The following is a 25255-nucleotide window of genomic DNA, read 5'->3' on the forward strand; positions in this document are numbered from 1 at the left end:
AAGAAGCTGGACTCCAGAAATTCAAATAACCCCATTAAAAATGGGGTACAGAGCTAAACAAAGAATTCTCAACTGAGGAATACCGAATGGCTGAGAAACCTTTGTCTTACTTTTAGTTAATGATTTTTCGGTACCCTTATTTGAAACTTTGATGAGTAATTATCATGAAAATACTTGAAGCCTTTTGACCCACTAGTATTTCTGACAGCTGTTACTATAACAATATTTACATTAAAATTATCTGTGGCAGAGCTGGGCGTGGTGGTGCACGCCTTTAATCCCAGCACTCAGGAGGCAGAGGCAGGCGGATTTCTGAGTTTGAGGCTAGCTTGGTCTACAGAGTGAGTTCCAGGACAGCCAGGGCTATACAGAGAAACCCTGTCTTGAAAAAAAAAACCCCAAAATAAAATAAAATAAATAAAATTATCTGTGGTATGAATCTAAGTGATTTGCGTTAATGTGGCTTATTCTTCATCATTTAACTTTTAGTGCCCTAATTAGTTTAATGGATAAAGCAGACCTATGTGCAATGACAACGGAGCAATACAAAGAGAAAGGCGGAAATCCAATTAAAAGATCCAAAGGAAATATTAGTTGTAGGAAGGGAATTAACACCCACTATAAAACAAATGAGGAGCACATTTGGTGGAGCTAATGGGCTGGCTGTGACTCATGGAGAATCTCTAAGCTTGATGATCTCCACACAGCTCATGGTGTTGGGGTGGGGACACCAACACCAGAAATCCAAGGACTGTAGACCAGCTAGATAGACAAACGTGGCAACAAGGGAGATAACCAGAGGAGAAGGGAGACAGAGGAAGACAAAATACTTGAAACAATAATGGCCGAGAATTTCCCCCAAATTAAGGTCAGGCCCCAAACTCTATATTTAAGCTACTGCTGCCTTTCCTCTTCCTCCTCTTCCTCCTCCTCCTCCTCTTTCTCCTCCTCCTCCTCTTCCTCCTCCTCATCTTCCTCCTTCTCCTCCTTCTTTCCTTCCCTTCTTCCTCTTCTCTTTCCTCTTCTTCTTTCTCTTCTCCTTCTTCCTCTTCTCCTTCTTCTTCATCAGGCTAGACAAGGGTTCTTCCACTGAACCATGTCTCCAGCACGATTTGAACAGATTTTAACCTTAGAACAGCTATTGCCTTTCACTAGTGCAGGGCTTGGAAGCTCAGTTTTGACCATGAAGATCTTATTAAGGACTTCTCAATAAACTGTTGGCCCATTGATAATTGACCACCTTGCCAATCTGAGGTATACTTTAGAGGAATTGTTAACAGCCACGAAAAATTGTTAAACACAGAAGCAATATTGAATGGTTTCTTATTTCTTTCCAGGTAATAACTGTCTCAAAAGGCAGTGGTTTGATTTTAGAATTCAGTCAGGCATGCGGACCAGTGGTCACCTCTGTGAGGTGTGGGTGAGGCTCTAGAGTCAATCCTTAGTCTTGGGCTCCCCAAATGAAGCCAGTGATCAAATAAGACTGATGAGAGAGAAAGAGGGAGAGTCTTATCCTTTAACCTAATGCTTGACCCTTAACAAGATTCCAGTAAATGTTTGGAAAACGATTTGGTGCTCTAAAAGATGTCTTGCAATGAAGATGCTTGTTGTTTTGTATATTTTAAAAGAAGATAAAGAAAAATAAAGAAATGAAAGATTTCTTAGATGCTATTGCTAGAGACAAAAATGTTTATTAAAGATTCGGCCAAGAGAAAGCTATTTATTATTTAGATGGATGAAACGTTTACTCTGCAGTAACTCTGCTGGTATTGTGTTTTGCACTCCCTGAGGAAAAGCTCAAGGAAGAATACAAAATGTGTTATCCTCTCTCTATGCTCTCTACCCCGATGCAATAGCAAGTTCTTTTTTATTACTTTTATTCTACTGGATTTGGCCTTTTCATCAGGTTGTTGTGAAAATGAAAGCTCACTTCTCATAAAAATCCTCTGAGCTCTACTCATCATGGGGATACACTTTCCAAACTAGAAGACTTTAATTACATATGCTTGGTTTGTGTTTATTTCTGCCAGGTCTTGCTTTGAACTTTATTTTTGAGAATAGCTTTAAACCAGAAGCAGGATCGAGGAGTGGAGTTTCCAAGATTGGCATTCTGATCACAGATGGAAAATCCCAGGATGACATTATCCCACCATCTAGAAACCTCCGTGAGTCTGGTGTAGAGCTGTTTGCCATAGGTATGTATACATTTGTTAGTTTATTTGTTTGTTTACTGTTTATTGTTTAGTGTTTGTGAATGTAAGTGTGTGTATGTGTTTAGATGATAACGTGGGGGGACACTTCTCTGCTTCCACCATGGAATTCCTAAGAAAGTGCACATTTTATTGGTTATTTTCTTTATTTACATTTCAAATGTTATCCCCTTTTCCAGCCCACCCCCCAGAAACCCCCTATCTCATCACCCCTCCCCCTGCTTCTATGAGGATGTTGCCCCATCCACCTACCCACTCTTGCCTCCCTGCCCTGGCAGTCCCCTACACTGGGGCATTGAGCCTTCACAGGATCAAGGGCCTCCCCTCCCATTGATGCCTGACAAGGCCATCCTCTGCTACAATATGTGGCTGGAGCCATGGGTCCCTCCATGTGCACTCTTTGGTTGGTTGCTTAGTCCTCGGGAGCTCTGGGGGAGTTTGGTTGGTTGATATTGTTGCTCTTCTTATGGGGTTGCAAACCTCTTCAGCTCCTTCAGTCGAAAGTGCACGTTTTAATAGGAGCACTAGGGGGGCAGGGGCAAGTGGGTCTCTGAGTTCGAGGCCAGCCTCATCTACAGAATGAGTTCCAGGATGGCCAAGGGCTACACAGAGAAACCTTGTTTCGAGGAAGAACCAGAATGAAAGAATATGAGGATGGAACTCATTTGGCTTGGTGGGAAACGTGTCTCCAAGCCATCTAATCAATCCTGTTTGTCTTTAAGACAGGTTCCTATCTCTGTTTGAGTGCTGGGATTACAGATGCAAACATACACAGCTTCAATATGTTGCTATGTGTCTCTAATGGTCCAGTTTTCAATGTGGACTTAGGCTCAGGTCACTTAATGCAATGCACATTGTTCTTAGAGTCAGAGGCCTGAGCGCTTTCCATATCTGGCTTGCCATCTGAGTCCAGCTTCTTGCATTTAAAACAAGAGTGATTCTGTCACGTAAGCCATGGCACTTGAATTCCTAAGACAAATACTGAGCACAAGACTTTTGAAAAAGCAAATAGTGACATGTTAATGTTAATCACATTTGTTTCCATTTAATTTGTCATGATTTGCTTCTCAGGGTAAGTTTATAGCTGTCTCTTTTCGAGTTGTTCAAGAAGAAACTACTTCCCACATATCCAAGGAATTAGGAGTCCTGCAGCAATTAAAGACGTGTAATGTTACTGAATTGAATCAAACACTCTGAAAGCTATCATTTTATGAAAAAAGATATATACAATGGATTCAGAATAATTACAAAATATTTACATGATAAGCTTTGCCTTCGATTAAAATGTTTACAGTTTCTTTGGCAAGAGGAAGGTCTTCTGCTTAGTAAAGACCAGTAAACATTGGCAGGAAAAAAAAAACAACCCTGATTCCTAAGGACAGTGATACATTAATCAGAATGATATAGCAAATTCCTCAACAGGGCTCTGAACATACTTGAAGTCTCTCGTTCTGAATGGCCCACTTAGTTATAGTTTACACAATTAATTATTCTATTGTCAATCTTTAGTCTCATTAAGATGTGCTTATTAAGATCATGCATAAGTCTTTTCATGAGCTTTCTTTAAGACAGTTCTCCATGACAAGAGAATACTTTCAGGTTCTGTAGAGGTCAGAAAAGGCAACTGGGTTCGGTACTGAAATTGACGCCAGGCTTCTAACCCTACTGTCTCAGTTAGGGTTTCTACGCTTAGCGTCCAGAGGTGTAGTCCATTACCATCATGGCGGGAAGCATGGTAAGAAGCACACAGCGTGCAGGCAGACATGGTGCTGGAGAGGTAGCTGAGAGCTCCATGTCTGCATCCTCAGGCATCAGGAAGGAAGACTTGAGCTTAGGTTAAGCTTCTGAAACCCCAAAGCCTACCTCCAGTGGCACACTTGCTGCAACAAGGTCGTATCTACTCCAACAAAGTGACGCCTCCTAGGAGCGCCACTCCCTAATGGGCCTATGGGGACCATTTTATTCAAACTACCACACCTACTAAATTAAAGTGACTAGGGAGAAGGTGCCTTACTTTAAAAACACCCAGATTAGGCCAGATATAACGATTGCAGCACTTGGGAGGTAAAGGTGGGCAGAGCTCTGTTAAGTTTGATGCCAGTATGGTCCACATAGAGAGTTCTGTGCCAGCCAGGGCTACTTGTGAAACTCTGTTTTTTGAAAACATTTTTTTTTCAGGGTTGAGAACTGCTGATAGACCCATTAGGGTATCATCTCTATGTGTGCTGATCTGGTTCTGGTTCTTAGAGGAAGATCTTAAGAGACTCCTTGTTTGGACATTAAATTCTATCCTTATTTTATATATTAGAGTAGGTTGCTGATTAGTCACTTCTTTAGGACTTATTTCTTTTTGTTTCTTACAAAGGAAAGCATGGAGTTGGGGCTGGCTTACAGGTTCAGAGGTTCAGTCCATTGTCATCGTGGTGGGGAGCACGGCGGCATGCAGGCAGGCGTGGTGCTGGAGAAGGAGCTCAGAGCTCTACATCTTGATCAGAGGGCAGCAGAGAGAGAACATTTTTAAAAAGACAGGCTTTCTTGAATTCACTCTGTAGAGCAGACTAGCCTTGAACTCAGAGATCTACCTGCCTTTGCCTCTAGAGTGCTAGGATTAAAGGCATGTACCACTGCCATGGACATAGAACTTATTAGTGTCTGACATGTTGGCAATGGTTGCAGAAACTGTTAACACCCCGTTCTTCCTTCTTTTCTAACTCCCTGCAACCTCTCTAAACAGTGAGTCACTAGATGGTGAGTTTATACCTTCATTGCTTCTTCACAACACCCCACCTGGTCCTTGACACTTTCCAAGAGTTCTGTAAATGACCCTGTTCTAAAATATTTTCAGAGATAGCACTATTACTCAGCATTGAAAATAAAAATGCTCATAAAAGTTTCATCTAAGGGAAGTACATTATCTTTGTTCAAGTAAGCAGAGGATATTGTCTTGAACTATATAACTGTAATTGCTCCCCTTTTTCCATTCATAGAAGAGAGACTAGAAGAGGACCAAGGGAAAATAGAAAATATCTAATATTCAAACGTTACTTGAGTAGTTTTAAATCCAGATATTTTTTTTTTTTTGGCATGGAAGGTGAGGTGAGTATTGTATCACAGTCGTATGTAGGAACCATCTCATTCCCAGTTTTCAAGAGCTAGCGATGCACATTGCATCCCTCATCTGCATCTTTTGACCTTGCATACTTGTTTGATATTAGTCTAGGTATCTATATGATAGAAAATGGAAAACACTGGAAACTAGTACAGGACCATGATTGGTAAGTATTTCGCCACATATCTGTGTAACATAGAAGGGCAATGAACCACGTGAGCATTTTAGTCCTGGGAACGAATTCAGTTGCTTGTACCAGGCATTAACATTTAGTACTCTGAAGTTGAACAGTGCATCTTTCATAGCTGCCAACAAGAGGAAAAATGCTTAGAAACCACTCCGACTCACTGCTTGGTTTGTGGGTTACAGAATGCTTTATTCAAGAATTACCAGCTCCACTGTGTGCCAGGCATTGTGATGCATTCTGGGACGCAAGGATGAGTGGAATAAAACTCCTGACGGCACACATTCCTTCCAAGTCATCTCCACCATTTCCTTTATTTTCCATGCAGTTGCTGCAAACTATTTTATTCATAAAGACGGGGAAGTAAAAAGATGGGAGGGGAGATAGACAGAATCACTTCTAGCATATTCTGTCAAGCGTAGACTTGCACGGCACGAGAAGGCATTCTGTCTGCTAAGTTGATTCAGCACACACTCTGTTCTATTGACTCAGTTGTGTACTGTAGAAGTCCCTTGGCCAAGAAACATCAGATACACATTTCTTGCATACGGTTTTTTTAAAAAAAGGCCCCTGCAGAGGAGTTAAGCAGATGGGGGATTATCTTGTGTGTTTATCCGGAATTTTATGCTTTTGTTCATAATCCTTAAAAGAGTGTTTAAACAAAATTTAGTGAATTCATCCAGATGTTATTTGAACATGTCTTGAAAGTACCTGGAAGTGAGCAGCATTCTTTATCTTAAGCCTCCTAATGCACATCATTTGGTGGCTATTAAAGCTTTGTTACTTAGTATTTTGAGACTGAAGGATGTGTAATTGTCCCAGGCAAGCATATAAAGAGGTCATCTGTGCTGCTCCAGGCCATCTCTGTACCGTGCATCTAAAGGGCCTCTTTTTAATATCCTCATATGATGGACGCCATCTCTCTAACATGCCTTTAAAGTGGCTCTTTTTTTAATACCCCCAGATGACTGATCTTAAATTTCTAAAGAAATTTCTAAAGAAAGCCTCCTTGTTTGGTGACACTTGGAAAAGAGCAACCTCCCTTCACACCCGTGGAACACAATCATGTACCGTTCCTCTCCGATCTCCGATTTCCTTTGCTGTTTGTAATGCCCCCCTCCCCCCTCTGGGAGGCAGTGTGGCGGGGTGGGACCCCAGCACTAGCCTTTCTAGTTTCGTATCCTTCCGAGAAGTTCACTAACTCCGTGCGCGTGCAAAGCAGCAAGAGCTGTGTGAGGGTTGAGTGAGTGTATTGACAACCATGAACAACACCGTGCTTGGGGCGGAGTGAATGAACCCCAAACCTCTGCAGCCTCTACAGCTACTGCCTTTAGCTCCATTTTGTTCTATCTTCAAGACATTCAGTCTTCTGCTTGACTTGTGGTGACGGAGTTCAGTCGCAACTATGGAAGCCACAGAACTTTCTTATTTGATTCATCAGAAGTTGCAGAGATCAAATTGTGTTTGAGTCCATTAAAAATATCCCCACTCACATTTCCCTCTGGCTTAGTACTGCATAAAATAACTATGTCTATAACATTTCCATTTTAACAGTATTTCTCAATTATTTATTTCTTTAGGTCCAGTAACCCCCCCTCCCCACTATGGTTCAGGCTAGCCTGGAACTCTCACTATGTAGCCCAGGCTGGCCTTCATCTATGTTGGTCTGTCTACTTCATGATTGATGAGATTATAGACACTTTTCTGAATGTAAATAAACTTATTTTTGCAGAAGTTTAAACCTGAAGATTGATAGTTTGAAGCACTGGCTTAGCTATTCTTGATTCAACAATATTTGTTGAAGAAGTTATATATCAAGATCAATTCTCCTGTTGGTGTGTGCTATGAAAAACAGCACCTAATTACCTAGGAAGCATCTCACATGAAACATTCCCCCTTTTCTTTTCCTTGTGTTTTTGAGATGGGAACTCACCATGCAGCACTGTTTGGTCTAGAATTCACTGTGTAGACCAAGCTGGCCTTGCATTCACAGAGATCTACCTGCCTTTGCCTCCCAAGTGCTGGCATTAAAGTTGTGTGCCATGACACTCAGCTACATTTTTCCTTTTGTAATTAAAAAAAAAAGTTCAACTAAATAAATAATGTACATTCAATATATTCCTCCAAATCCAACAACCCTGGCTTTTTACCCTCTTCCTTTGTGACTCTCCTTTTTTTCCTTTGAAATTTTGGTTTGTATTTTCATGTATTTACAAACAGGATTTTATATGTACCTATGTGCCTAAAATCTAGGACAATAAGTAAGAAAAAATACATTATTCACCTTTCAGAGACTGGTTTAATTAATATGATTATCTCCATTTATATCCATTTTTTCTGTACATGACATAACTTCATTACTCTCTGTGGCTGAAAAATATTGTGTTGTGTGTATATATCATTGGGTGCATAATTGATCAAACCATCCAAGTAGAGGTTACTTTGACTGAGTGGGTTAGCCCTCTACAGTAGCATCAGCATCACCATCCTTCCTGTTATCCTCAATGGCAGGGGTTAAAAATGCAGACCTGAGTGAGCTGCAGGAGATCGCCTCTGAGCCAGACAGCACTCATGTATACAATGTTGCTGAGTTTGACCTGATGCACACAGTGGTGGAGAGCCTGACCCGGACCGTGTGCTCTAGAGTGGAAGAACAGGACAAGGAGATTAAAGGTAAGAGAGGACAGAGAGACCCAAGGGATGTGGGCATCACAGCCTGCGCAGGCCTGGCACTGTCTTCATAGGTCTATAACCACACACACACACACACACACACACACACACACACATCTCTGTAGACACAGCACTGGACACTTAACCATAAAGTGGAGAAAACATGTGCACAGGTTTATCATGCTCACAGGTCCATGACCATGCACATAAGTCAATTATGGTGGGTATAGGTATAGACTAAAAAATATTCCTATTTTTTCAAGTTGACTTCTTCCTTCCTTCCTTCCTTCCTTTCTTTCTTTTTTTTGAAGAAAAATATTTCATTTGGACTGGCTTATAGTTTCAGAGATTTTAGTCCATTCCCGTCTTAGTCCACTATCATTTTGGCAGGAATCATGGTGGTGTACAAGCAAACATGGTGCTAGAGATGAAGCTGTAAATTCTACATTTGGATTGGCAGGCAGCGGGAAGTGACTGTGACACATCTACTCCAACATGGCCATACCTCCTAATAGTGCCACTACTTATGAGTCCATGGGACCATTTTCATTCAAACTACCACATTTCACTCCCTGGCTCCATAGACTTATAATGCAAAAAATGGATTCTGTCCAACTTCAAAAGTTCCCATATCCTATAACTCAAGTTGACGTTCTTAATACTCTGTTTTCTTTCTGATGCCCCATGAAGGTTAAGGGACACATGCTTTGACTAGGAGGCATTTTCTCTGAAGTGTTAGCGTTGATACCATCCCATTTTTCAAGACAAATGCTTAATTTCAAAGCCATTGTGCCATCACATAAGTTGTGAGGGACAGTTCTCAAAGAGCTAGCGTAGTCTTTTCTGGCTTTAACCTAATGGCAGCACCTTGCAGAGCCACCCTAACTCCAGCAGGCTATGAACAATAATAGACTCAGAACAAAAAAAAAACATCTCCATCACAGGAGTGCTCCTGCTGCTCTTCACACTGACGCTTAACATCCTCTTGTCACCCTCTTGCTAAATCCTGACAGCCAATAGAGTGGTCTCCATGTGTCTATGTGTGAGCGAGCGTATATATGTATTCATCTTAAAACAATTATACAAAGGGAATTTTCCAGTATCCAGCCTTTGAGAATTGGAATTTTTCATGCTGAATAATTCTCTGGAGATTTTTCCAAGTTATATGTTCATCAATAGCTCTTTGTTTTCATTGATACGGATGTACCACTCTTTATTCAAGCGTTCACGTATTCTGGATTCTTTCCATAATGCAGGATACTATGATAAAGCTGCTGTGAATATTTATTGATTTTTGTGTAAATGTAGCTTTTAATTTCTCTGGAATAATGTCCAGGTGTGCAATGACTGAACAGTATCTTGGGTTCGTGTTCAGTTTAATTTGGCTTTCATTAGAAACGTCTAGACTATTTCTAGACTCTAGAAATATATGTTCCAAGTGGCAGTGTATGAGTGATGTTATTTCTGGTTTTGTTTGAATTTCAGCCATTCTGAAAGGTTTATAGTCATATGACGTTGTGGAATTTGATTTTCATTTTTCTCATGGATAGTAATATTGAACTTTACTCTTGTTTGAATTTTGTTCTGTTTGTCCTCTGTGGAAAAACACCTCTAAAGATACATCTAGAACAAAAGCATGAAGCATTCTCTAGTTGAACTTTGTGTGCCAATGTCAGTTAGGTATAATTCTGTAGTGGTTTTATCTCAGGCTCATTGGCCTGTTCACCTTGTCTAATTTTCTTCTAGTCATACATTTTTACTTTACTGTAGTTATATGGTAAGTCTTTAAATTTTATAGACTTGACTTCTCTCATATCATCATCATCATCATCATCATCATCATCATCATCATCATCATTATTTACAAATTTATTTCTTTGTGCATGTGTGTACCATGACTTGAATGTAGAAGTCAGACAAACCTTTGGGAGTTGATTCTCTCCTCTCCTCCTACTTCACTGAGGTCATGTTTCTGCAGCTGTGCTATTGGAGGCTGCTAGGATGAGACTTTCCAGTCTATTTTTCTTCACCTCTCATCTTGCTGAGGGAATGCTGGGATTACAGATGTAGACCAGCACATTCTTGCGTCTTGGGAGCTAACCTGAGTGATAAGCCTTGTGAAGCTACAGCACCTTTGCCCATTGAGCCATCTCTCCACAGCCCTTAGTTATTCTTTCTAAGTTCCGAAAAACTCTTTCCATCTTTATTACTTGATTGAATATTAGAATATCTTTGCTCTATAAAAATTTTACTTGGGTATTGATTGGAAATGCATATATAAATTACCAGTTACCAAATTTCACTTTGTAAAAGAAAGATTTTCAGTTTATTGGTTATATCCAGTTTATGAACGTCTTCATATAGTTAGATATGATTTGATTTCTTTCATTAATTAACATTTTATATTTTTAGGACTTATGAGTCCTATCTGCTTATTTACTATAAAGGTTTTCTTAGAATTGTACAAATTATTTAACTTCATATGAATGATTTTGATTAATTTTTTAATTTCAAAGTCTACATGTTTATTTCTTTTTTTCCTTTTCCCCCCTCTTTTTGTAAAATTTTTTATTAGATATTTTCTTCATTTACATTCCAAATGCTATTCCCAAAGCCCCCTATACCCTCCTCCCTCCCTGCTCCCCAACTCACCCAGTCCTGCTTCCTGGCCCTGGCATTCCCCTGTACTGGGGCAATGTACTTTGCAATACCAAGGGCCTCTCCTCCCATTGATGGCCAACTAGGCCATCCTCTGCTACATATGCAGCTAGAGACATGAGCTCTGGGGGTACTGATTAGTTCATATTGTTGTTCCACTTATAGGGTTGCAGACCCATTCAGCTCCTTGGGTACTTTCTCTATCTCCTTTGTTGGGGACCCTGTGTTCCATCTAATAGATGACTGTGAGCATCCACTTCTGTATTTGCCAGGCTACATGTTTATTTCTTATAAATAGAAATGGGTTTGATTTTGCATATTTATTTTGTATATCATGTAAATGACTTGAAGTTACTAATTAGTTTGGAAGTTTTCTTCTGGATTTAAAAGTTTTTGTGTAGAAAATTATATAATTAAGAAATGGAAATATATATATTTTTTATTTTTCCAACTTTTCTTTCGTTTTCTTGCCATATTGCATTTGCTATGATTTCTCATGCCAAGTTGCATGTAAGTAATGCATTGGGATATTGTTGCTTTATTCTCTCCTGTAGAAAGAGCGTTTTGATTTTCAAGGAATTGGTCCATTTTATAAATGTTGTAGAATTCTGTCTAGCATTTTTTTTGATGTCTGTAGGGTCTAAAGAAATGTTTCTCAACCTTGGGTGAAATGCCCCTTTCACAGGGGTCTCCTAATACCATAACAAAATGCAGATATTTACATTGTTATTCATGGCAGTAGAAAATTACAGTTATGAAATAGCGATAAAAATAATTTTATGGTTGTGGGGTCACCACAACATGAGGATCTGTATTAAAGAGTTGCAGCATTGGGAAGAGGATCACTGGTCTATAGTCATGCCTTCAGCTTCCTTCCTGAGTGACATGTATACAATTCTCTTCCCTTCAGCCATTTTTCTTTACCATGACTGTGTGACATAAATAGTGTTATTATTTATTTCTCCAGTTATGATAGAATCACTACCATATGTGATAGTTATAAAGCTAGAAGTTTTATAATTCCTGTTTTAATCATCAGAGTTTCCTGGACAATGTCTCCTATAGTTCAGGCTGCTTATCGATTTGCTATATATAGCTGAGGATGACCTTGAACTTCCGACCCTCCTGATTCCACTTCCCCAGTGCTGGGATTGCAAGTTCATGTGGTTCTGGAGATTAGTCCCAGAGCTTCCTGCATGATAGACAAGCACTCTGAAACCTGATCTCCATCCCCAGAAAACTTGAGGGGATACATTTTATTGTTTCCTTCTGTGTTTTCTGTCATTTTTCATTTGTAATAACCTGACATTCCTTTTTTTTTAAAAATTAATTTTATTTCCAATGAGAGAGTTCCACATCTTTTATCTCTTTTAAAGGTCAGTCTGCTTGTGATAAAAATCTCGTCTTTTTTTTTCTGGGAATATCTTGGTTTTCCCTACATTGCTGACACGTGTCTTTGTTGGATGTTGAGATCTTGCTAAATGATTGTATTTCTGAACATTCAAACAGAGTTGTGTCTCTTCCTCTTGGTTTCCAGTGTTAATAAATTATTTTCCTTCTTCAGATAAGGTACGTATTTCTCTCACTGTTTTAAAGATTATTTTTTTTCTGCTTTGTGTTCAGTGTTCAGAAATTGGAGTGTGGTTAGCTGAGTGCGAATTCTTGTGGATCTATCAGACGCACAGTAAATTTTGTTTCTTCAAGTATTATTTGAGTACCGAGTTCATTTTCATTCCCCTTTAAGATTTTAATGTTATGAATTAAAGGTATTTTGTTATGTTCCCAATGTATTTGAGTCTCGGTGACTATCCCTATTTGCTCTTTAAAGAAGACATTTCTGAGATCAGTTATGTAGTAAGCGTCTCTGCCACAAGTCCAGTTTGACCTTGACTTAATCCTATAACCAGGATTCAAGGACCTTGATTTCCTGGGTCTGCTTGTATCTGCCTTCAGGCGCTGAGTGTACAGGTGTGGACCAGCACACCCAGTTCTGCTGAGCCGTTGAGCCTGATTGTTCTCTCCTGCTCAGGTCCGCCATTTCTGTGCTAGCAAACAAGCTTGCTGATTTTTCCCTCTGTCCACATGCTGCTGTTGAGCCCATTTGTTAACTTTAGTACTGATTTTGTTCTCTCAGTTTTCTGAGAGTTTTCTGTTGTCATTGGCTTCAACTATGTTTTTCATTGTCCATCTTGCACTAAAGGGTTCCATGAGGGCTGCATGTCTGATACCATCCCGCCAAGACGGGACAGTCATACTTCACTTTTGCTAGTTAGGATTAAAGTATGGGTTACTTATTGGCCTACTTTTGTTTCTTAAGAAAAAAGGGCTACTCACTGGCCTGCCATTCATAGTCACCTTTTTAGAGAAGCAGGAGCCCCTCATTTCTGTCCCTAGGTGGCTTCTCCTAACAATTCTGTGGGAGTGACCTCCATATTATAGGAAAACTAGGAAAGACCTGATAGATTACTGTGTGTCCCTAAGTGGAGGAGAACGTGAAGGAACAGGTTGGGTTGGAAGTTAGGCAGTCCCTCTCTGCGTGACATTGGGCTATGCACAGGCAGGGCTGGTCTCCAGTCGAGCTGAGATCTGAACCCTTGAAGGGTGATAATTCACCTTCATGATGCGGTAGGCGTTCCCTCCTGCTCCTGGAACTCTGGCTCCTGCCTAAGTTACCACCCCCCACAGCCCCCACAAGAGAAGCATGGCTAGAAGTCACATAGGCAATGTCCCAAGATTCTGACCTTCAGGCTAAACTCCTCCCCAGGTACCTAGCAACAGTAAAGAGCGTAAAAGGGGCTGTTCAGCCCCACCTCGCTCTCTTCTCACTCTCTTACATCTTACTCCTCACTCTCACCCTCTCACTCCTCTCTCTCACTTCTCTCACTCCTTTGTTCTCTTTGTCTTCTCCTCTCTCTTCCTCTTATTCTCTAGCCTTTTCTCTCTCTTTCTATTTTCTCTCTTTCCCCCTGCATTTCTATAATAAAGCTCTAAAAATCATAAAAAGTCTGCTCTTTAAGGCCCACTGCGCTTTCTCCTAATGAGCCGTAGTTTCTTTTTCTTTCTTTCTTTCTTTCTTTCTTTCTTTCTTTCTTTCTTTCTTTCTTTCTTTCTTTCTTTCTTTCTTTCTTCCTTCCTTCCTTCCTTCCTTCCTTCCTTCCTTCCTTCCTTCCTTTCTTTCTTTCTTTCTTTCTTTTTTTTTCAGTTTTTCAAGACAGGGTTTCTCTGTGTAGCCCTGGCTGTCCTGGAACTCACTTTGTAGACCAGGTTGGCCTTGAACTCAGAAATCCGCCTGCCTCTGCCTCCCGAGTGCTGGGATTAAAGGCGTGCACCACGATGCCTGAGCCGTTTCTAATCTCCCAATGGAAGGTCTTCCTATGCTCCAGTCAAGATCTTCTGCACTTACTCTCGCTGGTGTGGGAACCCTTTACCCTCTCTCCCATAACCCCAGTGGCTTTAGAAAGTAGCTCCGGGGGAACCTCTCTTCCTTCATCCCTCTCTCCCCATAACCCCGGTGGCTTTAGGGAAGTAGCCCCGGGGCTCCCAGGTTGGGCTGTCCCTTGTCCACCCCCGAAGAGTAGTGGGTCAGAGGCTTGGATGCCCACTCGGGGCTGAGTGGAAAGCATATGAGAGCCCTCCCACGTCGCCTGTCCAGGGCATACGTGGAACTCTGGCGGGGACGTGGGTCCCTTCCCCCTCTTCCCCAGGCCCCTTTTTTAGTTCCCAACACCTCACCATGACCAACACTGCTGTCAGAGATAGGGACGGGGGAAGAGGTGTTTTCTGACTCTCCATCGCATCTTGGCTTGGATGGAGGGATGTGAAGAGATGTTGTGACACAGTACGTAAGCCAAAACAGGGTGGAATTTGGGAGGCTTGTTTAACATTGGTTGCCATGGGTTACAGTATCCAGAGAGGTGGAGTGCAGTTGTTTTCAGTAGTGTGTGTCTGGAGTTACTGCTGAAAGTTTTCTGTCTTTGTATGCTAGCCTTTTCCTGGTCTTTGCCTAGAGACAACAGTCTTTGTTGGGATAGATTTTGTATGAATACTCTGATGTTTCTATGTTGCTAGATACTTTTACTTTCCAGTTAGGGACATTTGGACACTAAAGAGAAAGGACAATGTCTCCTGTGGTGTCTCTTGGGTCTTGCAGAACCTCTTGCCTCTACCTTTTCCCCTCTGACTTCAGCGCCTTCTTATACTTTCTTTGTACATAATATCCTGACTTTTCAGTTGTATTTAGAGAGGGTAGGGAAAAGTACACATACTGTTTTGCACAATGATGATAAAAATTCATCACTGTTGTTCAACTCTTGACCCTTACTAAATGATTGGTCTGTAGGTTACAGGTGATTCATAGCATCCGGGAAGAGGGACAGTACCAAGGTCCTATTTTAGGAGTTTGGTTTGAGTTCTTGCCTCTGTTGTATCTAGGGGAGTTTCATTGTTAGGTTTGGCTCATTTTCCTTTTCTCTTCTGTCATTCTGCTTTCCTCAGACCAGATCTCTTGGGACTGGGTTGGACACCCAAGCTGTAGGACTGAGAACAAATTTGTCTGACCTCAGAGTGAGGCTACTTCGGATCTGAACTTTTCCCATATAGCCTTGTCGATAGACAGACAGACAGACAGTCAGACAGACAGACAAACAGGCAGACAGGTACACCCCAAACTCCTATACCTGTACTTGCTAAGAAAGCATATAATACCTACAGTGTGCAATAGTTTTCTCATCGCTGTGGTTATTAAAGTTCCTTTTAGGTTCCTTAAAAATTTGAGAAATCCTAACAATAAGTCTCTTTATGCTCCTTGTCATGTTGTGTTCCCTCTCCACTGAGCTTTTTACGTGCCCCGAATCATTACAGAACCATTTTACATGCACATGGCACACACATGTCTGGCACAGAGTGCTTGGTTACTCACTATGTGTCAGTTTCTTTGAGCATTTTTATGACGGGACATCTTCCGTGTAGGCGCCATGTCCTCTGATGCAGAGAAGTATTTGTACGAAGCTTGATGCATTCTCAGCTCTGAGAGCTGCTCCTCCTTAGACCTGGGCTGTTCGTTGCCTTTATTGTGCTTTGCTGTTCTCATCTACAAACATGGGCAGCATTAGTAACTGCCGAGAATTAAATGGCACCTCTAAGACACCCAGAAGAGCATCTTTGGATGTGTGCCCACTCACTTAACTGTTTATTAACAGTCCTTGTCACAGTTTCTAAGAATTAAGGACTATGTTTTATTTTAGTTTGGTTACTAAGAATCTACTTCAATGAATGGTTTCTAATGGACAGTAACCGTTTTGAATGAAGGAATGAGCACAAGAATTAATAATGGAACCAACTTTTCCACAGAGCAGATTCTTAGGGCGCACCATAGCTTCAAGAGTCACTGCTGCCTAGTGGCTTTTCTTACGTTCATTGGAATAACTTGGGAAATGAGATTTATTTAGTGTATTTCTTTCATTTAGCTTCAGCCCTTGCCACCATCGGACCACCTACCGAGCTGATCACTTCTGAAGTCACCGCCCGGAGCTTTATGGTTAACTGGACCCACTCTTCAGGAAAAGTGGAAAAATACAGAGTTGTGTATTATCCCACCAGAGGTGGAAAGCCGGAGGAGGTAACGTGACAAAATTTCCAGACTTCCCAATCCTTAAAGTCTTTCTAGTGGGGATGAAGCAGGCATGTTCGTGTAGGACATCCTTCTGCTTACATAGTTTAAGTGGTGTGAAGTAGATTGCTACATGTCTACACTGTTGCTCTGTCTCTTCACTTTGTATCCACACCGTTTCTCATCCTGCCATCCAGTCATCCTAAGAATGGATCAAGTATGCACTTAGAAACCAGTTTACTTTTCTTCCCCCAATTAACAAGTTCTAAGCTGAAAGGTTTCCATGCATCTTGGTTTATCTGGGAGTGGCGAGGGGTTTCTGCCATAGTGAAGACTGCATGTTCCAAATTATGGGGTAATAGGACGGGCCAGTCCTCTGGCATTTGGAATTTCCTGGACATTTGTAGAGATCAGAGCCATGGAAAGCTGTCTGGAAGAAGCTGTGGCCAGTGTTCTCCATCCTGGCTAGCTGTATCTAGAAGAGAACACCCATTGCCAATGGCGGGGCCCCTTTCCTTCCTTGCCTGGATGCAGTGATTCATGGAGTGAAGACAATGATGGAATCTCCACTTCCTTTTGTTGTTCTAACCTCCGATTGACCTCACAGTCTTTCACAATGTCCTTCTCTACCCAGGCAGGATCTGTGGGCTTCGTTTTAGTTCCAAGCATTATAGAAATTGATCATAGACTTTCAAGTCATCTGGTCCAAAGAGAAAAATAAGCCATAACCCTTCCAGTGGCTCTATTTTTCTCATGACTAACAAACCTTTTAAATGTTTCCCAAAGTGCCATTGGGGAAAATTACATCTGCTGTTGTCATGTGAGTGTGACCAGGACAATACTTATCCCAGAAATGACACAATTAGCACTATATATGAATTAAAAAAAACTTTGGATGGATTCCATAGAAGTGCATCCATTTACGCACCGAGACAAGGAGAATTGATCCCTAGAGTGGAAATGAAGACCTCGCACAAATAATAAAATATTTAACGAGATGTTCTTGCTGGAGATATATTTGCTTGTTTGTCTTGATTCTCAGAAGATAAAATTCTGAGATATTTTATCTTCTTTCAAATGGTTCTTTCAACAGGTGGTGGTGGATGGGAGTGTATCTTCCATAGTGTTGAAAAACTTGATGTCTTCCACCGAATACCAGATAGCAGTGTTTGCAGTATCTGCCCACACAGCTAGTGAAGGCCTGCGGGGGACAGAGACCACGTGTGTGTATTTAATCCTCCTCTACTTCCAACGTGAACAGCCTCGTATGGGTGGCTTATTCCTAAACTGGGCTGCTCAGGGTGAATAGACACACCAACTGAGTCGCAGGAAGTGCCTGTCATGTATGTGGGAGAGGATGCTGCCGCAGCTGCAGCTTTCCAGCTGTGTGTATGGAATAGATTTTACAAATGTCTTGCATGTTTTAGAGAGGGCAGTTGTGCTGTTGAAGGAGGCAGACTCATTCACTCATTCATGCATTCATTCATTCATTCATTCAACACACACACACACACACATATATATAAATATATATTAGTAAATATCTACTGTGGACCAGGAACTGTGCCAAATTTGTTAGTCAGAATGAAGAAGTTCAGGGGTTTCTTTTCCCCAGGGGAATAGTGAGAGAATCTCAGTGCATTTCCCCTCAATATTAATCTCCTCATAATTTAGATGAGCGTCTGAATCCTGACAGTCCCTTCACTGGGCATGATGACAATTACACATGCACATACTTCATGCATACACACACACATACACAACAGGTACATACTCAGAGAATCATAAGACAATTGTAAAACAACAATTATTTGGTTACTTGAAAAACTGTGTTCTTATTACGTCTTGGGTGCTATGCCAAACTGGCCTACATAGCATGCATTTCACAGAGCAATAACTATGTAAACATAAAAACTACATTCCAAGACTGTGGTGCTTTTCTGCCGTACCGTGCTTGGCTTTTGACTGACGGTGATCTGTCAGGCTCATGTCGATGCTTCTGTTGTGGAGAAATGTGTTTTCTCTTTTTAAAATGAGTTTTAAGTTACCATAGGAAGTAATGGTTTCCACTGTGGTGTTTCCCTACATATGCATCCCATTTGCCCTAAATCATCCACTTCCTCTGCTCACATTCCCCTCCTGTCATTCCCAGCTGCCTCCCTTCCAGTCCCCCCAGACAGTTTCCCTTTGCAGAAAGAGTCTCATGGCCATTTCCCCTCTCGCGGATGTCTCAGTCTTCAGTACAAGCTGAGTCTGCAAAAGAGGGACATTTGGACATTTGCATGTGTTAGTGCCATGGAGTGCTGTCAGGACTCCAGAGGAAACACATGCAGAGAGTCCCAAGTGTAAGCAGAATGCTGGACTTGAGAATGTGGTTAGGGAAGCAGGTGCGTTCATCCATGAGGGGTCTACAGCTATGCTTTTGAAAGAACAAAGTCATCTTTTCCACCAGTGTTTACACTTCAAGTCTTGACCTAGAAGTTTATCCTAATTCCTTTCTCCAAACCCTTGACATATGAAATATGGCCGGCATTGTTTTTTATTTTGATTTTTTTGAGAACGGAAGTCCCTCAGTTCCCCAGGCTGATTTTGAACTCGAAACAATTCTCCTGCCTTCTTCTGAATGCTGGGATTATTAGCCTGGCCTGGAAGGTCTGGCATCTTGTTTTCTTATTACTTGATTGTTTTTTTCTCAAGGGCAGTAGTAAGTGAGTATTACAAAGAGCCTCTTCTTGCAGTGGCCTTGCCCATGGCTTCCGACCTCGAGCTGTACGATGTGACTGAGAACAGCATGCGTGTCAGGTGGGATGCGGTGCCTGGAGCCACAGGCTATCTGATCCTCTATGCCCCTCTCACGGAAGGTCTGGCCGGAGATGAGAAAGAGGTAACTCCCGGCGAACAACCGTGGCCCTCGGGCCTTTGCCTTCCAGATAAAATTCATATTGTCCAAATGGATTGGGTAAAATTCAGAAAATGCAAGTTGTCAAAATAAAGACGTGGGTGGCAATCCTGCTACCTGTACAAGGCTATTTACAAAAGGCCGGTCAGGCATTATTTTGCAAGGCTAAGGACTACACTCGGGATCCCCCCCACGCAAGGCAAGCTGTGCTGCTGAGACACAATCTTGGCCTTTCTGATGACATTTCATTTACAGTCTTTCTTTTTCTCATCTTCTGTTTTCTTGGATTTCCCTTTCATTCCTTTTCCTCCCTCCCGTTTCCTTATTCCTTTTATGGTTCTAAGAATCAAATCAGTAACTTGACACGTACTAGGCAGACACTTTTCCCCTGAGCTCCACCCTCCCATCCCTTCAGCATATTTTTAAAAGGTCACTATATAATTTTAGTTATGTCAATGTTTGTGTGTTTGCGTGTGTGTGTGTGTGTGTGTGTGTGTGTGTGTGTGCGCGCGCACGCACGCATGTGCACATGACTGTGAAAATGCCTGAGGAGGTCAGAGGAGGGTGTCAGATCCCCCTGGAGCTGGAGTTAGAGGTAGTTGTGACCCCCCCATGTGGGTGCTGGGAGCCAACCAGGTTCTCTGCAAGAACAGGGTGCACCCTTAACCACTGAGCCATCTCTCCAGGCTCCTTTCAGTGCATTGGAATCTGTCAAGTGAAGACATTTTTCTAGTCAGTCATTTTAATTTCATCTAATGTGAGTGTTTTCCCATTCTATTAAGGAGTATTTTACACAGTAGATTTAAACACAGCGTTTTATTATTGGTTTTATAAGTTATATTTAATTAATTTGATGTTGTTGGACATAGAGATATCTTATTTAGTACATAGTGTTTAATATTAACATCCCTGCCTTATGTTTTTGCATGATTGCCCCAGTTCCTGAGAGTTCCTTAGTGTTGATTTTGAAAAGTGGTTTTTGTTGTTTTTAATACTAGATATTCTCAGATGGCTCTAGAGAAAGTTTATGTATGTTACCACATATAGTTTATAAGTAGCAATGTGGTATGCACTGAATTAAAGTTTTGTCTTTATAATTTGAGAGACAGATAAACATGTCTCTTGGATAAGAATTTGTGTGTATGTATGTGTGTATGTGTAATTGTGTGTGTGCATATGTGTACTTGTGTGTGTGTGTGTGTGTGTGTGTGTGTGTGTGTGTGTATGTGTGTCCATAGGGGACAGAGATATACTTTGGGTGGCTTCCTCATTCATTCTTCACATTACTGTTTTGAGACAGTGTTTTTCATTGAACCTGGGGCTTGCAAACTAGACTGGACTGGTTGGTTAGTGAGCCCTGGCATCCTATTGCCTTGGCCTCTCCAGAGCCAGGGTCACATGCATGTACCATTCCATCTAGTTCTCACATGGTTTGTGGGATCTGAACTCAGGTCTTCTTGCCCATGCGGCAGGCACGGTCTGAGGTACCCTTCCCCCCAAGCCCAATGGGGTTTTTGTATTTCCATTTGAATTTATAAATATTTGATTGTCATTGATTTAATGTAGGCTTTTTAATGTACCTGGAACAACTGCTGTAGTGTAGTCATAAAAGGGAAAAGAGAACATGTTGTCCATGACACTCGGGTAGATAGATACCGCGCTTCTGAATGTGGATGAGAGAGGCAGGTTGCAGTGTAATTCTCTGACTGTCCAAGGCCTGCCTCAGATAACCCAGTTCTGTAGAATCTGAAGGACGGTGACTCTGAGTCTCAAGGACAAGCTTCGGTGATGTGTGTTCTCTTGTTTTTATGGTTTAGGCTATTTCTTTCCACTCACATTTAAAGTTGGTCTGAATTTTACTTTAGCAGAAGAAAGAGTTATATTTGGAGCTGGAAAGATGCTAAGACTCAAGAGAAAATAGAAACGAAAGGATATGAGCTGACAACCAACAGATTAACACACCCTCTTTAAAGAATGAGAGCACCAAGCAAAGTGTGCATGTGAGAACATGACAGTGCACACCCGTTCAGGTGTGGCATCGTTCCCGATAATACAGCTGCCGTGTACAATATTTTGGCATGTTGGATATGTGTATTTTTTTTTTTAAGATTTATTTATTTATTATGTATACCATGTTCTGTATGCATGTATGCCTACACACCAGAAGAGGGCACCAGATCTCATTATAGATGGTTGTGAGTCACCGTGTGTTTGCTGGGAATTGAGCTCAGGATCTCTGGAAGAATAGTCAATGTTCTCAGCCGCTGAGACATCTCTCCAGCCCCATGTGTACTGTTTTAAAGATGAATGATGAGAGGGTAGTGTCTCCCAAAAGTGTTTTATTCCTCTCTCGCTGTCTGTCTATCTCTGGCTCTGTCTATCTCTGTCTCTCTTATAAACATATATACACACATACACACACAATCTCTTATAGCCCAGGCTAGCCTCTCAATGGGCTTTTTCGTGTGGATAACCTTGTACTGCTGATCTCCCTCCTTCCACCTCTCAAATGAAGGTCACTAAACTCAGCTTGCAAGAATTACCAGTGACATTTTACTTGTTGTAACAGAACACTGTCAACAACAACCCTAGATGGTCATCCCTAAAATGGATGTATTTATATCAAAGAAAACCATAAAAGAATTTCTAATGACAGTGATGTCCCCATGTAGCAGCAAAATTATATCAATATGGGCTTGCTTATGTATATTATTAGTTTCTATAAAACTAAACGTTGATAAGAACCATTGTGTTAGTTCTATTGCTGTGATAAAACATCACAAACGGGAGCAACTTGTAGAGTAAAGGGTTTACGTGGCTCATGCTTCCATATCACAGTGCATCATCAAAGTAAGTCAGGGTAAGATCTTAAGGCATGGTCCGGAGGCAAGACCTCAAGTAGAGGCCGTGGAGGAGTGCTGCTTAATGGCTTTCTCACTCTGCTTTCTTTTAAAATCCAGGGCTACTTGCCCAAGAGCATCACAGCCTGCATTAGGATGGGCTGTTCCACATCAATCATTAATTAAGACATGCCCCGCATTTGCCGTGTGTGTTTAGATAGTTCAGCATCGACTTGGATTGTGTGATTGGAGACTATGTGGATTTTTTCTTCCCTCTAAAATATAATACTCCTTGTCAGATATTTGATGTCCAGTTGTCACACAAGAAAACATATATATATATATATATATATATATATATATATATATATATATATATGTTTGACAAAGTTCAAAGGCCAAAAAAATTATCCCAGGATCAGGAGACAAGTTAACAAGTTGGGTGTCATGTTAAGCCTATCTCTTTTGAGTACCTGAAGGGCCTGGCAGTTTTTCCAGACGGCCTCCTTGTTAAATGGGGTGACAAAACTGGCCCAGCGCAATTGAGCTTGAAGCAGAACCGGGCATCCAGCCGGAGGACTGGTTAGAATTAACAAGCAGTAACAAATGCCCATTTGGCCTTGCCTCCAGCATGCTGCTCTGAAGCACACATCTAGAGAATCTGTCTAATTCAGTTCCACCCCCACTTTCCTGGGGACCAGACAGCAGTGTTGTTCTGGCTACAGTTACCCTTTGTCCAGATGAAAAGCATTATCCCAACACAGCATGGGGGTGGGGGACACTCAGTTTTCTGGGGTTCTATATTATCAGTTTCCAATGTAAAACAACTCAGAGACACATAATTCTGGCTGAAGCTTGTTTGATGTAGGTGCCGTGAGGGGACACATAGTTTCATTCTAGGGAGTGCCTTTTCTCAGTTCCACTCTTGTCAGAGCCAATAACACACACACACACACACACACACACACACACAGGAAGTGAACTAATTACGTGTGTCCTTTTCAGATGAAAATCGGAGAGACACATACAGACATTGAACTGAGTGGGCTATTCCCCAATACAGAATATACAGTCACTGTGTATGCCATGTTTGGAGAAGAGGCCAGCGATCCTGCTACAGGACAAGCGACAACCCGTGAGTGGGGCAGGGATTCACATGAGATGCTATCCCTAAAGCCTAAAGAAATGTGTCAGATTCTGAATTGAAAATACCAGTTTTTGGTTGAAACCTCCCAAGAGGCCATTGTGACTTTTAGGGAAATGTATATTTTACTTAGGAAAAAAATGTATTTCTTTTATCTGGAGCTGTCATGAGAAGTTGGGATGTTAGCCCTGAACTACTTTAGCATCCTTCTGGTAAATCCACCTCTTTCCCCTCTCCCCTCTTCCCTCTCTCCCCTCCTCCCTTTCCCCTTTCTTCTTCTTCTTCTTCTTCTTCTTCTTCTTCTTCTTCTTCTTCTTCTTCTTCTTCTTCTTCTTCTTCTTCTTCTTCTCTCTCTCTCTCTCTCTCTCTCTCTCTCTCTCTCTCTCTCTCTCTCTCTCTCTCTCTCTCAACCTGGATGTACCATGTACTAGATAAGACTAGAAAGGGAAACACTCCAGAAGGTTCTGGATTCATAGCAGCTGAGACAGAAAGCTCAGCTCAGGTTAAGTTGGGTGACAATGACAATGTTGTCAGTTCTTCTGTCTGTAAAGGAAGAAAACAGTGTCTTATCTGCCATGTGGTGGATGTAAGATTAAATCCACGTGAAAATACGTAATTACTCAATATCTGTTTTATACTCATACAAATTATTATTTCTTCTAAAAATGTCTGCTGTCCTTCCATGAGCCCCTTATTATTGTGTTTGGTCTTTATCTAAAATTATATTAGGAAGGCTAATTTTTACTAGTTCCTACTTTTCCGGGGTACTGTATCATGTGTGCTAGACAGGTGGTATAACACTGCGATATATCCTATCTAGGAGGCTAATTTTAAGTAAATTGCTCAAACTGTCTTAAGAAAAAGTATATCTATGTTTTGAAAATATGATAATATACAAAGTATTATGATATGCTACCGAGGTTTGCTGCAGGCAGGCCATTAAACACGGCTCTATCCGTGATCGTTTGAGTCTTATGAGAGCGCAGGGAGTACCTGTTCCTTGGAAAGCGACGAGCAGCCCACTGTCAACAGCGCTTTGTCTTCACCATTCAACTGGAGGCAAAAACCATAGCAGAAGCTTAGTGAGAAAGACGTTTTCCCACACCCATTCTTGGTTAGTTCACTCCATCCTGTTCTGCTCTGCAGAACACTAATTAAAACATCAAATCTGGAAGAAGAAGAAAAAATAAATCGCATCTGAATGTGTTTCTATACCACTCAAGGTTTTGAGGAAGTTATCTGTTAAAAAACAAAATGAAACAAAACAACATCAAACAAATAACCCCAAACAACCCGTCTGTCACAAAGGATGCTCATTTACCTAGATGATTAAACTATATCCAGCTCTTTCCTATGATTAGTAGCTAGAGGGAGAAGATGAGGGAGGGAAGGAGGAAGAATCCTTCCAAAATGTTCCCAAATGGCATTTTTATGTTTTCAGGATAATAGACGTTTTTTCTGCCATGTCACCAAAATGTAATTGGATTCTGGAATGATGTAAAGCGAAGCGTGCATAAGGCTTGATTCCTACACTTTGTATATAGCTCCTTAGGTATAAAAATGATCACTAACTCCTGAGAGCTCTGAAGTGTCTGAAATCTGAGTGCGTGGAGGTAATGAGAACCTTGGCCATCAGAGTTGAGAGCATTATCCCGTGGAGGCTGAGAAAGTGGCCTCGTTATGTCTTCAAGGATCTTCCTCTGTTGATTCTAACAGAAAAATAGTCTACTACTAGTTTAGTGAGATAACGTGGTACTCCTTAACCTCCAAGTGACCATCTCATCAGTGACACTTACTGCAGTTAAAGATTGGTGAGAGCTCCCGGTAGTTCCCACAGTTATCCTAGATGCAGACAGACAGCACCTTCCTCCTTCTGCACACAGACACACACACACACACACACACACACACACACACACACACACACACA

The 25255-nt window shown here is 41.4% G+C and overlaps 1 protein-coding gene across 4 annotated transcripts in view; it reads left to right on the forward strand.

Annotated features, from left to right (window-relative positions):
- Col14a1 (collagen type XIV alpha 1 chain) overlaps positions 1 to 25255 on the forward strand; it is a 215110-nt gene that overhangs the window by 60836 nt on the left and 129019 nt on the right. For all 4 annotated transcript variants that reach the window (XM_029548078.1, XM_021216500.2, XM_029548079.1 and 1 more), the window contains exons 8-13: positions 2031 to 2195; positions 8015 to 8176; positions 16300 to 16451; positions 17536 to 17665; positions 19181 to 19326; positions 23187 to 23316. In XM_029548078.1, the coding sequence (XP_029403938.1) occupies positions 2031 to 2195; positions 8015 to 8176; positions 16300 to 16451; positions 17536 to 17665; positions 19181 to 19326; positions 23187 to 23316 (885 nt within the window). The remainder of the gene's footprint in view (positions 1 to 2030; positions 2196 to 8014; positions 8177 to 16299; positions 16452 to 17535; positions 17666 to 19180; positions 19327 to 23186; positions 23317 to 25255) is intronic.

Source organism: Mus pahari, chromosome 17, assembly GCF_900095145.1.
Source record: "Mus pahari chromosome 17, PAHARI_EIJ_v1.1, whole genome shotgun sequence".
NCBI lineage: Eukaryota > Metazoa > Chordata > Mammalia > Rodentia > Muridae > Mus > Mus pahari.